General features: G+C 31.8%; 2 protein-coding genes across 3 annotated transcripts in view; one reads left to right on the forward strand and one right to left on the reverse strand.

Moving 5' to 3' along the window:
• Positions 1-20: 20 nt before the first annotated feature.
• Polr1H (RNA polymerase I subunit RpI12) lies at positions 21-3,942 on the reverse strand. The gene is made up of 2 exons (XM_072523844.1): positions 3,667-3,942; positions 21-347 (listed from the first exon to the last, which is right to left on the reverse strand). The coding sequence occupies exons 1-2, from the start codon at positions 3,794-3,796 to the stop codon at positions 94-96; spliced, it is 384 nt and encodes a 127-aa protein (XP_072379945.1). The 5' UTR covers positions 3,797-3,942; the 3' UTR covers positions 21-93.
• Positions 3,943-4,102: 160 nt separating this feature from the next.
• Mekk1 (mitogen-activated protein kinase kinase kinase 4) overlaps positions 4,103-13,739 on the forward strand; it is an 89,839-nt gene continuing 80,202 nt past the window's right edge. For both annotated transcript variants that reach the window (XM_072523838.1, XM_072523837.1), the window contains exon 1: positions 4,103-4,521. In XM_072523838.1, the coding sequence (XP_072379939.1) occupies positions 4,391-4,521 (131 nt within the window). In that variant the 5' untranslated portion in view covers positions 4,103-4,390. The remainder of the gene's footprint in view (positions 4,522-13,739) is intronic.

Consider the following 13,739-nt stretch of genomic DNA (forward strand, 5'->3'; position numbering starts at 1 on the left):
AATAAAGAAACCTAACAAAGTGATAGCAAATGAAAAGATTTAATTTATATTAAACTTTATTTAAAATACATAACAAAACATATATACATTATATCAAGAATTTTCACTCTCTTTGTATTTACATTTGGTACATGTATAAAAAACTGTTTGACCTTCATCTGCAGATCGCAATTGTAAAGTTGCATAGGACATTTTGTCATTGCCACATTTTGGACATTTTCTATCTACCACTGGGCCCTCATCATCATCATCATTTTCTTTTTGTCTCTTGTCTTCTTTAAGGTTCTTCTTTTTGGCTTCTCGTGAATTAAAGGTTATTGTGTACTGGACCTTCGAATTTCCAAATACTAGAAAATATTTATTGATTATGTTAATATTTAAACATTTACATCTAGACATATTAAGATCAACAATAAGTAGTTTGGCAAATAGGTTCAGCTCCCACAGTTATCAAAAAAGAAGGAAAAAACATATGTTATTACATTTTAAAATAAGGATTTTTTAAAAATATTTGCACAAATGATATCTAAATTTTTGGGTCCTCTATATGAGGATTCTTCTTAAAATTAAAACCACTAATTTTTTTATATATCTTACTTGAGTCGTCTATTATCAAAGGTGGCAATCTCCTTTCAATGACATTTTCCTCAGTGAGATATAAATCATATTGTAACTTATCACTTACTGCTATTAAAAATTTCTTAATAGGTCATAACATTGGATTTGATTTAAATATTTTCGTTAGTACTTTAGTTAAACACAAATAAAAAATTCGTGAAAACAAAACAGAGATTTCCGAGTTTGATAGTCAAATTTGGAGTTTTCTGGTTATGAAACCAAACGTAGTGGAGACTGCTGTTTTTGATACCAAGTAATGTCTAAATCTGATAATGGAATATTGTATTATCACAATTATTATTATTTAAGGGCGATAAAATTATATGTGGTGATATACACAATTATTCTCTACAAGATATATAAGAAATTTTTCTCTATTGTCCAAGGCACAGTTTTCATTTGGAGTATTATGCTAGCAAATTGTTAAAAAACACTGGTATATTCCTCAGGTAGTAAATAATAGTATTTTTTTCTTATATCTCTCTAAATTAATCCTGCCACCCCATAAGGAGGCATAAAAGAGTGACCAACCACAGGGAATATTAAATCCACTTTTTCAATATATGTCCTAGTCTCATGGAACCATTTGTGAAACATAATAAAAACAATTGTATTTTTATTTTGGTCTCCACATCCATCCGCTATTAACTTTAATATCTTTGCATCTCCAAAATTCATCACATTAAGTCTGTGGTAAACTGCAGAGGTTACTTCATTGGTTCCCTTGCTATGCAGATCCTCAGTCCAACAATGTGAGAATACATTTTATTGACTCTGTTGGTCTCTAAATGATCCATTTAAAAGTTGTAAATATTAAGATGCCTGCTGTAATATGCTGACTGATCAGCCACTTTTGGCAGTACTAGGTTTTTTTAAAAGTCAAAACTGAAGATAATAACATTCTCATCTGTTTCTTTAAGATATCTGTACTTTTGGTGAGTGAACTTGTTTCTGTATAACATATTTTGTTTTTTAGCACCATCACATTCTTGTTTCATTTTTTTCTGTCAAGCTTATACAGGTGCAGCAGGTATCCTTTTGGGGTGTACCAAATCCAATATTAAGTTGGTATTAAATATTTTTCTAAAATATGAGGCCTTTACATGTAGCTTGACATTTTCTGATACAGATTCTTGGTGCATTTTATATAACTTTTTCACATTTAAATTACACGGAAAATATTGTCTTTACTGAGTTTTACCTCTGCAGCAGTGCGACTCTATGCATTTAAGAGAAATAAGAAAATTCATAATTGAATCTGTTTGATATGAAAAAAATTTGATTTTCTGTCGCCACCCAGTTTTCAGGCTCTAGAACATTTTCTACAATTAGTTGGTGGTAGTTTAACACCTTGTTGTTCTATTATTATTTTTTGATAATCTATTATATGAATAGAATTCGACAAAAACAAATGCATACACTATATGTTTTAGTTATTTAAGTATCTATAAAGTGTCATTATAAAATAAAATCATGTGCATCACATTGAGCTATCTGATTGGCTAAGAGAGAGATTTCCATATTTGAAAGTAATATTCATATTTTATGTCTGTTTTTTAAACTGAATGATATTTTGTTTGGGTAATTACACATAATTTTTAGTTGACTATGATAATAACTGAAATGTTTTTTCTAAAAGGCCATGATTTAACCTATATTTTACCTGTAATTTAACTCAGTTTGACGAAAAAATGGAGATTGCCGCTTTTGATAATAGACGACTCACTTGGAAGATACTAGTCATATGACTTTTTAATCTAAAAAAAGGGATGATTTGATCCAACATCTAGTTTAAAAAGAATGTCAATTACAATTTATTCAATAATGTTTTATCTACCTTAAGGATCTTAAGGGAACTACACATCCAGCAAGTAAACAGCAATTTATTAACTTAGAAGACAAATTTTAATACAAAATCTGAATGAGAGTATTGCTAAGGCCAAATTAATGTGGTTTCGATTTGTGCTCACATATATCAGCTGTGATCATGCTAATATCAACTTAATGTGTTCTGAAGGTTCCTGAAAGTTCTATCAAACTTCTCTTATAAAAATCTAAACTAATCTACTAACTATTTTTATGCTTCAATCAACGGATGTGAAAGTCTCACAAGATGATTTGTAAATGTAATTTTCAGTATCATTTTATTGATTGAACATAATCCATACCCATTTTACTCTCAATCTACTACAAGTAGTAACGACTTTTACAATTTGGGTACTAACAGTTTTACTTTTTAGACTAAGTATATGGATTAGAAGTAAATACATAATATAGAAACTTTCTTCATCAACAGTTATGTTTCCAATTTTCTCATTCATTTTGTGTTATTTCTTGTTCTGCCCTTAAAATAGCAAGTATATTAACTATAAATTCACATTCACTTTTCAAATATATCAGTTTAAAACTCAGTTTCTACTAAAACATGCAATTACATAAAATTCAATCATTTATCAACTTTAATTGCTAAATTCATTAGATTACTAAGACGGAATATATTACATTTGCATTATGCAAGAGACATTAACATGAGGGCTTTCAAACTTAAGCAGATAAATATATACATAGGTAGTCAAGTGTCCATGGGGCCCTTGGAAGCTTGCTGGTTGAATTCTGACAATGACATATGCTAAAAGGGCTGAAGTACTGCATAAAACAAAAAGAATAAGCTCAAAAGTATAACAGGCTTCCTTACTATATAGGCATGTACCAGTTAGGAACACCTGCTTACAATGATGATGTTTCATGATGATCTAAGCTGCAGACTTAGTAGCAGAAAACCTGAACAGTCAACAATATGTTGCATGACTGCGAGGCTCTAGGGTTTCACAATTCTGGAATGCATATTATGAGTAAATGGCTGCAGTATGATCCCTTCATAACAATTTCTGAAAAAAAGGATGAAACTCTATATGAAAGTTGGGCCTAAATCCAAACATTCAATGACTAGGATTGACTTTACATTTTTGTTTGCTTATAAAAGCATAGTTAAACACACACAGTAAGATTAAATCATCCCAAATTCATTTATTAAAAGTAGAAAGCTACCTTCTTCTGCATCTTCTAAAAATACCCTAGAACAGGCATAACATGTAACACCACCCGTAGCCTGCAAAGGAGGTAAAATTGAGCCACAGTCAGGGCAAAACCCAGGAATTCGATTAAAAGAACTAGACATTATAAAAAAAAATATTAGAAAACTATGGTTATGGTTATGTATGAGTGCTACTATTAGGTTATCATTTTCTTCTTGTTTGGGTAATGTTAACTGTTTTAAAAATAGATCTTTTTAATTTCTGTGGAATTCCATATTGTCGAATATATAACGAAAATATGTTCATGCATATGTAGCCTGTCACAAAATGTTTAATGGATTTAGATTTTTCGTGTGGGATGAAAACGTCTGTCGTCTGCGTCTGTTTTAGCCATATTATGTTTTTATTTTATTTTTACAAAATGACTATCAATGTTGGCACCAGGCCAAGGTCTTTAAAGCAAAAGAGGAAGAATTTGACTTTGTTGACAATCATGACAGTTTTTATAACTAAGGTTATGTAAATAATATTAGTGTTTGATAAGTTAATTAATGATAGATTATATTGAAGAGTCGGTCGTCAATCTGATTAAATTATCATGTTACAAATGCGGCATTAGTGTTAATTACTCCAGAGATAAAGTATTTACGAGACTTGCGAATGAGTATGTGATAATAAACAGTCGGAATTGTGGTATGTTCAATTAAATTTGAGAATTTAATGTGAATTTAAAAAAAATGGATGATCCTGAGCAGAGTCCACTAGAAAACGACGAGTTGAGTGAATATGATATTTATTCAAAGACCCCTCCAAGAACGAAGATCTTAAGAAAAAATCGGGAGCGAAAAAACAGAGACAGACAGTCAAGGTATGTAATTATTATAAGATTGGAAAAATTAGTAACTCTAAATAATATTGTTTTTAAATCAACATAGTTATAATTTTACTTTTCCTAAAATCAATACGATATGTTACTCAATTTCGAGTTTTATAAGGATATAGTTGACATAATGAGAAACTTTGGAATTCCCCATTGCTTTCTTTTATATAGGGTTAATGTCATTTAAAACAAGTTTTAGCTTTAGGCAAATATGTTGGTGCTCAAAGAAATAAAAACATTGCATTCAAATATTATATCAATTCAACACTAATTGATATTAAAACATAAGTTACCTTTTTTCAATAATATCCCAAGTTTTTTTAATAAAAAAGAATTTTTTCCTAAGGAAAATATTTTATCATTTGTTTATCAGCTCATAATGAAGAAATGTTTAATTACACTAATAAAGGAAAAATCCACTTGTAGAACAAACACATCTAGTTTACTGACTAATTATGTAGTGCATAATTGTCATTAAGTTATACTGGTTTAAATAATAATTAAAGTTAACAGATAATATTGAGACAACTGTTTTAAATTGAAAAATTAAGAAATAAATAATGTAAAACAAATAAGTATGTGCAATAACAAATGTTGTGCCCAGTTTTTTTTCTTCCAGTCATTGTTATTCCTTTTTCTATTGTTATTTTACATTATTGTATTATATTACTGTTATGTATCAATTAAATTCTAACAGAGATAATAGGAGATTTAAAATAATATCATTTAAATAAATCAACTCATAACTCACATAACAATTCATAAATCATGTTCATAACTACTACAATATATGATAAACTATACTACAAGTTCTGAGGATTACATTCCCAATTAACATTAATAACATATAATCTGTATACATATTTTCTGTATAAATGTTAATACAAATTTTTCAAATTTGTTAAAATTAAAAAAAAATATTGTATACTATTCAAATTTACTCCATGGAGCTGAGCTGGATTGCAAAGTTATTTTATAAATTAAATATTATTATTATAATGTTTATATGGGATTAAGCCACAATTGGTTGTAATGAATATTACATTTTACCTTTATTATTACACATTAACCTTTTCTATTTGTTTAAAATATTTTAAACATTTGGTATTCCTTTCCTCAGGTAGCTGTAGCTTCCTCTGTGGATGTATTAGTTATTGCTCTAAGTTCTTAGGGTCTTCTACATTATTGCCACAAACTGGTTACATTGCTCCTGTAGTGATCCTTTCCCAAGTTAACATGGCCCTTTTCTAACTTGGTTGCACCATACTAATGATGACCTAATAGTCAGAAATACATATTTACAGTTGCCTTCTATCTATATACCTATTTATTTTTTGTTTTTTCTTGTTGTGTGATATGCCATTACATTTTACCTATATACATTCCTGTCTGCAACCTTCTTGAATGGCATTCAAATATGAAACTAAAGGTGTTAATGTTAACTGCCAAATTATTGATAACAGACTTTTACGTGTTATCATCAAAATTGTGTAAATGTAATAAAATGACTAGGTATGTAATGGGAACAGAAATATCAAACCATAATATACATTGAATAAATGTAATAAAAGGCAATGTGAATATAGGTTATACCTTTAAAACTTTCACTTCATAATGTTTCACTTTTTGTATATTTTAAATAAACCTCTCTTTGTCCTTGTATTTCATCTTGAATAATATACTTTATCTTGAATATTATTTAAAGGATACTTATGGTCACTTTTTAACTCATTTCACATTCTATCTAAACGAGTATCAGAAACATAATTACCAAATAGCTTAGAGCAAAAACACTATAAATATCACATAATAATTACTTTTTAATTGATATTTTAATAGTTAATGAATGTTATGGTAATTGAGCTTTTTACAAATATTCTTTACAAAAATATGGAGAAACCTATAACATATTTTCAAAAATTAATTTGAAATTTTGAAAGTTTATGGGAACTTTTTAATAAGAAAAGTTTAAAAGGAATTAAGAGCATTAAGGCGCAAAATTTCGGGTCAATGCTTTTTAAATGCATTCATTTTTTTCGAATCTTAAAAAAACTAATAAGTAAGTATTTTTGAAAAATTTAAACGCACAATAAAAGAATACATTATTACTGAGGGCCGAAAGTCCCTGAAAACTTCCATAATGTTTATTTTAATAAGTTACAGGGGTGACAAAAAAGAGAAAATTTAGTGTGGTTTTTATTTTCAAATATCTCATTCAAAAAAACTTTTTGTTTATTCTAAGGGACTTTCGGGCCCCGGTAATAATGTAATCTTTCATTCTGCGTTTAAATTTTTCAAAAATATTTGTTAGTTTTCTCAGGATTCGAAAAAAATTATTGCATTTAAAAACATTGGCCGAAATTTTGCGCCTACGCTCTTAACTCTTTAAATATAAATGGAAAATCGTTGAACTAGGTAGAAAACCTATAAAATTAATTGAATACATAAAACATACTGTAAGCGAGAAGTATCGAATTTTCTTCTTCTTCTTCCTCACTATTTAGTAATTCTGCTTGTTCATTGGCAGATCTATGGATGATTGTCACTATATCTTTTTTTGTGGTCAACCAATACTTATTCTATCGTTTGGTGATTTATCTTGTTTAGTATTCAGGTGTTTACAACCTAGATTTTATTCTTATGTCTACACTCCTCTTTCCGTTTCTCAGCTTATGTTATGTAATTCTTCTCAGTATTCTCTGCCCTTTCTAATAACCTTTGTGTTGTGTAGTGTAGTTAGCCATCCCTCCAGTTTATTTGCTTTTTGTACTTGATACCTCACTTCTCCCTCTAGGTTTCCATAATTGGACAGTGTTCAAAGTATTTTAAGTAAAGTAAATTAAGTCAATTTAGAGACTACATTCAGGACCAGCAACTGTTGTTGAGAGCTTTAATTGCCATGAAGCAAATCTACTTAAAATTTTAACATTCTACTTAATTAGCAGCAACAATGTAATCCATTACCAATTAAATAAGATTTAAAGGTATTTCACCCACATATTTGGTGGCTATAAATATGTATAACTAGTAGCAGCACTGAATATGAACTAATCAGTCCAAAATCGTCCTGTGATGTAGCTCATAAGGGTTCTTTTAAATGAGTGTACCATCTTATTTTTTAATAAAAATTTTTGCCTCTAATAAAAGTTTGTGACAACTATCTAAACACTGCATTTTTTTTTAAAACCAAATATTGTTCCTAAACGGATTTTTGAGGCACTCAATGAAAAGTGATTTATGTCCAGTTGTTTTTTTTTATGAAACTTAAATATATTTGAAAGAGTCATATAAACGGACAAGGCAAGATGACAATATAAAGAGCATATCGGTAATGGGTTTGTTAAAAATGCTGCACTGTTATTTTTCACCAAATTGAAGAGTGTTGACTATCATAGATTCGATGGTAAGGACTCTTTTAAAAAACGGATCTGCGAAAAGATCATAACAATGCTAGAGTAACCATTTCTAATTAATGTGGACAATGCATCATACCATAGTTCTCTGGTAGAAAAATTGCATCTACCTTCTTGGACAAAATCTCAGTTGTCTACAAGTTACAGGATCATTGCGTCCTCGTTAGGTGAAGCCACTATTGAAGCAAAGGCAGGAAGCGGCTGCCCACAAGGAGGAGTTTTATCCCCATTACTGTGGGCTACGCTTATGGACTACCTACTTAATACACTGTCCAGGGAGGGTTTTTACTGTCTGGGTTATGCGGACGATTTGGTAATTGTAGTCCGAGGACGCTTTACCAAAATAATTTCTGAGAGACTTCAAGTCGCTCTGAGGATGGTGGACAGCTGGTGTGAGGAAGAAGGCCTGAAGGTTAACCCTAAAAAAACATCTGTTGTTCCCTTCACCAGAAAAAGAGCACTGCAAGGCTTACAGCAACTAGTGCTCAAGGGAGTAGAAATCCCATTCACAAGTCAGGCCAAGTACTTGGGTGTAATATTCGACCAGAGGCTGACATGGAATGCACACATTCAGAAAGTCACACAGAATGAACCTCTGGTTGTACACAAGGGTTATAAGGCCCATGATAACTTATGGTTCAGTGGCGTGGTGGAACAAAACGCAACAGTCCGGGGCGATTCGATTGCTCAGTAGCACACAAAGGCTTGCATGCTTGAGTGTTACAGGAGCCATGAGAACAGCCCCAACGGACGCGCTAGAAGTTCTGCTAAACCTACCACCTCTGCATATATACATACAGAGTGAAGCCAGATCAACATTACATCGGTTGATCCAAGGCCAAGCTCCAATAAGTATGATGCAGGGAGATGATAACTTAAGGCTATACCAGGACATAAAGGCAGACCCCGTTCTAGGAATGCCTGTAGACCGAATGGTTACGAGGTATAGTTTTAACAAAAATTTTCAAATTTCAATACCAAAAAGAGAGGACTGGGAAACTGGTCCGCCGCTAACAGCAAACTCAATATGGTATACGGACGGCTCCAAAACGGATACAGGTACGGGGGCTGGAATATATGGCATAAAACCAAGGACGGAAGTCCGGGTATGTCTAGGAACATACGCGACCGTATTTCAAGCCGAATTAGCTGCTATACACAGGTGCGCTATGGAACTAATCGGCCGAAATGTAGATAACGACTCCATCGTTATCTATTCGGATAGTCAAGCGGCTCTAAAGGCTCTCAGTTCGGTACAGGTCGATTCATGGCTGGTATGGAACTGTTTGGATGTCCTCTCTCAGGTGGGAAGTCAAAACAGGTTGACACTTGCCTGGGTGCCGGGACATAAGGGTCATCGTGGCAACGAGAAGGCCGATGAATTGGCCCGAGAAGGCGCATCTACGCCACTGGTTGGTCCGGAACCCTTCTTTGGAATCGCAAATACGATAAAAAGGGCAGCCATACACAAATGGGTGCAACAGAAGTCTCTTGAATGGTGGAACAACTCACCAGGACAGAGGCAGGCCAAACAGTTCATCAAAGGACATTCGGCTAAATTTACAGCAGACTTACTTTCGCACAGACGCAGGACTGTCAGAATGATAGTGGGTCTGCTCACTGGGCACTGTAGACTCAATAGACACTTGAGTCTCATAGGCCTGACAGAAGAGGACAGCTGTCGTTTCTGTCTGGAAGAAGAGGAAACCGCTCTACACGTTCTGTGCCATTGCGAAGGTCTCGCACGAATGCTATTTCTAGAACTCGGAGAGGAAAAACCGGAAGCACCAGGCTACATGAAAAGGCCACTATCAAGGCTGTTGAGTCTCATTAAGAGGACCAAGCTAGATGAAGTGCTTTAAAATAAGGGGGAAACACAATAGATCTGCAAAGGTCGCAGTGTATCAGGCTCTATTGGCCGCCCCATTTTCTACATTCTTTTCTACATTCTACATGTCTACAAGTTAAGCTATTAAGTCTTTGTCAACTGAAAAAGCCACAAAGCATCAAGTATGTTATAGACGAGTTACTTCAAGAACATAGGCATCAGGTTTTACAACTTCTTCTTCTTCAAGTGCCCTCTCTGCTACAGAGTTTGGCAATCATCATTGCTATTCGTATCTTTGAAGCTGTTGCTCTAAATAATTGGTTAGATGTGCACTGGAACCAGTCTCTTAAATTGCGCAGCCAATATATACGTCGTCTCCCCACTCTTCGTTTGCCCTGTGACTTTCCTTGGATAATTAACTGGAGCTATACTTTTTCCCTCTCATCACATGACCAAAATATTCCAACTTTCTTCTCTTGATGGTGATAAACAGCTCCCGTTCTTTGTTCATTCTTCGAAGAACTTCACTATTTGTTACTTTGTCTGTCCAAGGTATTTTCAAAATTCTTCTGTATATCCAACAGAATATATACAACTACCATAGTCATATCACTGTTAGTAGATTCGATCTATCATCCGATAGAGTTGGTCTGTGGAATTTGTAAATAGTACAATGATTACATTAAAGAAAATTGATGTGGATGTGCATTCAAAAAAGTAAGAAACAATGCTCTAAGTAAAGCATCACCTGAAGTTTGGACTAATGGTGTAAAGCACACAGAAGAATTGATACAAGAGGATTAGGCAAAGCTTACTACATACAACCAAGAGAAAACACTAGTTATTAAGTTTTTAATGAAGAAGGTTCTAAATTATAAATACTTTTCCCAATTTTAGAACTAAACTTTTATCTAAATAATATGTGTAGGTAATTTGTTTTTCTGTTTTTTTATGTTTTTCCAATTATAATGTTACAAATAGAGTATAACAAACATTTTTGTCAACTAGTCAGTCGGGACTATTTTATTCCTGCCTTCAATTTTTGGCGTATATATATATATCTATTATTTTTATGTATTTATAATTCAATTAGTCCATTAAAATGTTACATTTTTTATGCCTTGGTTCTTAGAGGACGCAATTTTTTTTTTGATGTGTTGAGAGGGTAAGTATAAGCTTTAGTTCAAATTTGTGTGGTCGCCATCCTTGTCCCTCGGCCGCGATGTTGATAACAGAGGGTAAGGGTTTTCATGGTGTATCTCGCAAACTAGCAATCTTACAAAACATGTTATCAGACATTATTTGTATCAAATTAAATTGTCTACAACTTTATTTCTATTATTTTTAATCGTAAAATAGAAAATAAAAAAGTTATAAACAAAAATAACTAAACATTTTTGAACAAATTATCTTTTGGGTCTTATAACTCTTTTTCTGGTCATTTTACAATAAAAAGACATCAGAGCAATGTTATAGATGTTATAGACGAATCATTTTCACTACAACTATGTTTAATTTCATTAATTTCTCTGGATTTTACAGCGCTACAACGTTGGCTGGGTTCTTGAATACTCACCATCTTAAAATGTGGGATGAAAGCGCTGTCTCTCGTAAACTAACAATCGTACAGAAAATTTTATTGGACATTATTTATAGCAAAATAAATTGTCTACAAATTTATTGCTATTCACTACAACTGAAGTTTTTGAACAAATTTTCTTTTTGGCAATTTTTTCTAGTCATTTTACAATAAAATGATGTCATAGCAATATTATAGTGGGTTTTGCAACGAATCATTTTCACTACAAATTTGTATAATTTCATTAATTTTTCTGGGTTTTACAGCCCTCCGAAGTTGATCGTGTTCTTGATTACTCGTAAGAATATGATAAAAACGAACCAACTAACGACTTAGTTTTCTATTAAGTATATATTATATATTTTTTATTCATATCATTTTAAATCAATTTATTGAAGAGAAGCTCCTATACTGGCGTTGTATTACTTTTTTTTCTATAGTAAAAAGCTGTGGCAAGCGCCACGGAACTAGCGCCACAAGATGACGTCGTTACGCCATCACTACGATTACGTCACGTTACCATTCACCACTTTCGTGAAAAATTAAAAGAATATCTGTCACTAAAAGATTCTATTCGTAACGATTGTCAAAATTTAATAAAAGGCATAAATGTCATTTGTTTAAATTTTTATAATAATTCTCGTTTTAAAATAATTTCATATAAATACAATTGTTTTTAAACATTATTTAGTTTATATAATAATTAAATTTTACGATCAACTGATATTTATTTATATTTTATTATTAATATTTGGTCTGAATTTAACAGTTTGTCGTAGGTAAACAACTTATGCTTTGGTACTTTATTTAATTTTAAATATATTATTTAAATTTTAAAAATGCAGCAATTTTAGTACGAAGCTCCGCGCTAGTCTACAGTACCGCCTACTGTTCCACTTTTTTTTATTTTCTTAACATTCCTATGTTATTATTAATTTATTATCTACCTAATGGACAGAGATAAAGTTTAATAAGAGCACCATACCAATATTATTACAAGATAATTCTTGGTAATGAAAAGAACAAAACAAACTTAATAGATCTTCTCAAAACTGCTCTATCAGAAGTGGGTTTTAGTGTCGACCAGGCTGCATCTGATGCAGATACAGTCATCATCCGTTCTGCGCTTGCTGCATTCCATGCCTATGATTCTGTGACTGTCGTAGCAGAGGACATTGACATTCTTGTCTTGTTCACAGCATTAGGAAGGGAGCAGTCCAATGTTGTGTGTCCAAAGTATCCAATTGTTTTAAACCTTTAAACACCCTGTAAGTCGTATCAATTCGTATCGCATCCTGAAAAAGCATCCTTTTTCAGGATGCGACACAAGATTAGTAGCTTACAAGATCGGCAAATTTAAATTCATCAAAATTTTACAGAAACATTCTGAGTTCGCTAGCGGTACAGTATTATTTCCTAGCGAGAAAGCCGAGCCATTTTTGCCTACTGTCGTTAGCCAACGTTTTTTCGTCACTTTATATGGTGGAAATAAAGATGAATCTCAAACAGCATGAGATAAAAACGATTCTCTATAAAATATATTTCTCTCCGTCATTCATAACTTGATTGAAAGTTTCATCTTACTTCATTGGTTTTCAAAATCAAATCGGCCAAAAAGGGTGAAACGGACTATAATACACAGTTTGCTCTTATATAATACAGTTTGGTGTTACAAGTTTGTAGTATTTTTTATGATTACTTAAATTACTTAATACATTATGCGGTTTTATAAATAGAACAACTATTTTATTGTTGCATAATAGTAATAATTTCCTATCGCAGTAATTATTCTGATTTCCGTAGCTCACTAATATTTTTCTAAGTTAATCTACAAGCTGATAAACATGTATAATAATTTAGTATAATATATAAATGTATCTGCCAAGGTCAGTCATATCCGAAAAAATTTAAAAACTGACGAAATCATTAATTCGCTTTTATTGTAATTTGCGAATTACCATACAAATCAAGTAATCTGCCTGTTAAGTTCTGAAATAATACGAGAATGAGTCAACTGAATTACAGTTTTTAATATTAACAATACTCTGGGGATTTACTTTGTTTATATAAAATTGTATGGAGAACATTACAGCGGGATTCAATATTGTTCTGAAATTGTCTCTAATAAAAGTCAATTAAAAAGTTAATATAAATGTTTCATTTGTCTACACTACAAGATATCTTATTCGATAATCACAATTTTTTCGAAAATTCAATATCGAAAAAATAGTCAAAACGATATACATACTTAGCCAATAACCGGTTTTGTTATTATTCATCGTCTTTTACTTTAATCTGTGTTTGCAAATCTGGTTTTAACAGTTTTTAATGATATATTATACTCCATACTAAAAATGGAGTTTCTTACTTTATTAATTTTAAGTGG

The sequence above is a fragment of the Diabrotica undecimpunctata genome, chromosome 2 (assembly GCF_040954645.1).
Source record: "Diabrotica undecimpunctata isolate CICGRU chromosome 2, icDiaUnde3, whole genome shotgun sequence".
In the NCBI taxonomy this organism is placed as follows: domain Eukaryota; kingdom Metazoa; phylum Arthropoda; class Insecta; order Coleoptera; family Chrysomelidae; genus Diabrotica; species Diabrotica undecimpunctata.

Excerpts from the sequence above, each read along its gene's own strand:
- Polr1H (XM_072523844.1), bottom strand. The coding sequence starts at position 3,796 with ATGTCTAGTTCTTTTAATCGAATTCCTGGGTTTTGCCCTGACTGTGGC. Across the intron at positions 348-3,666 it reads TTTAGAAGATGCAGAAGAAG|TATTTGGAAATTCGAAGGTC; the intron begins GTAGCTTTCTAC and ends AATATTTTCTAG.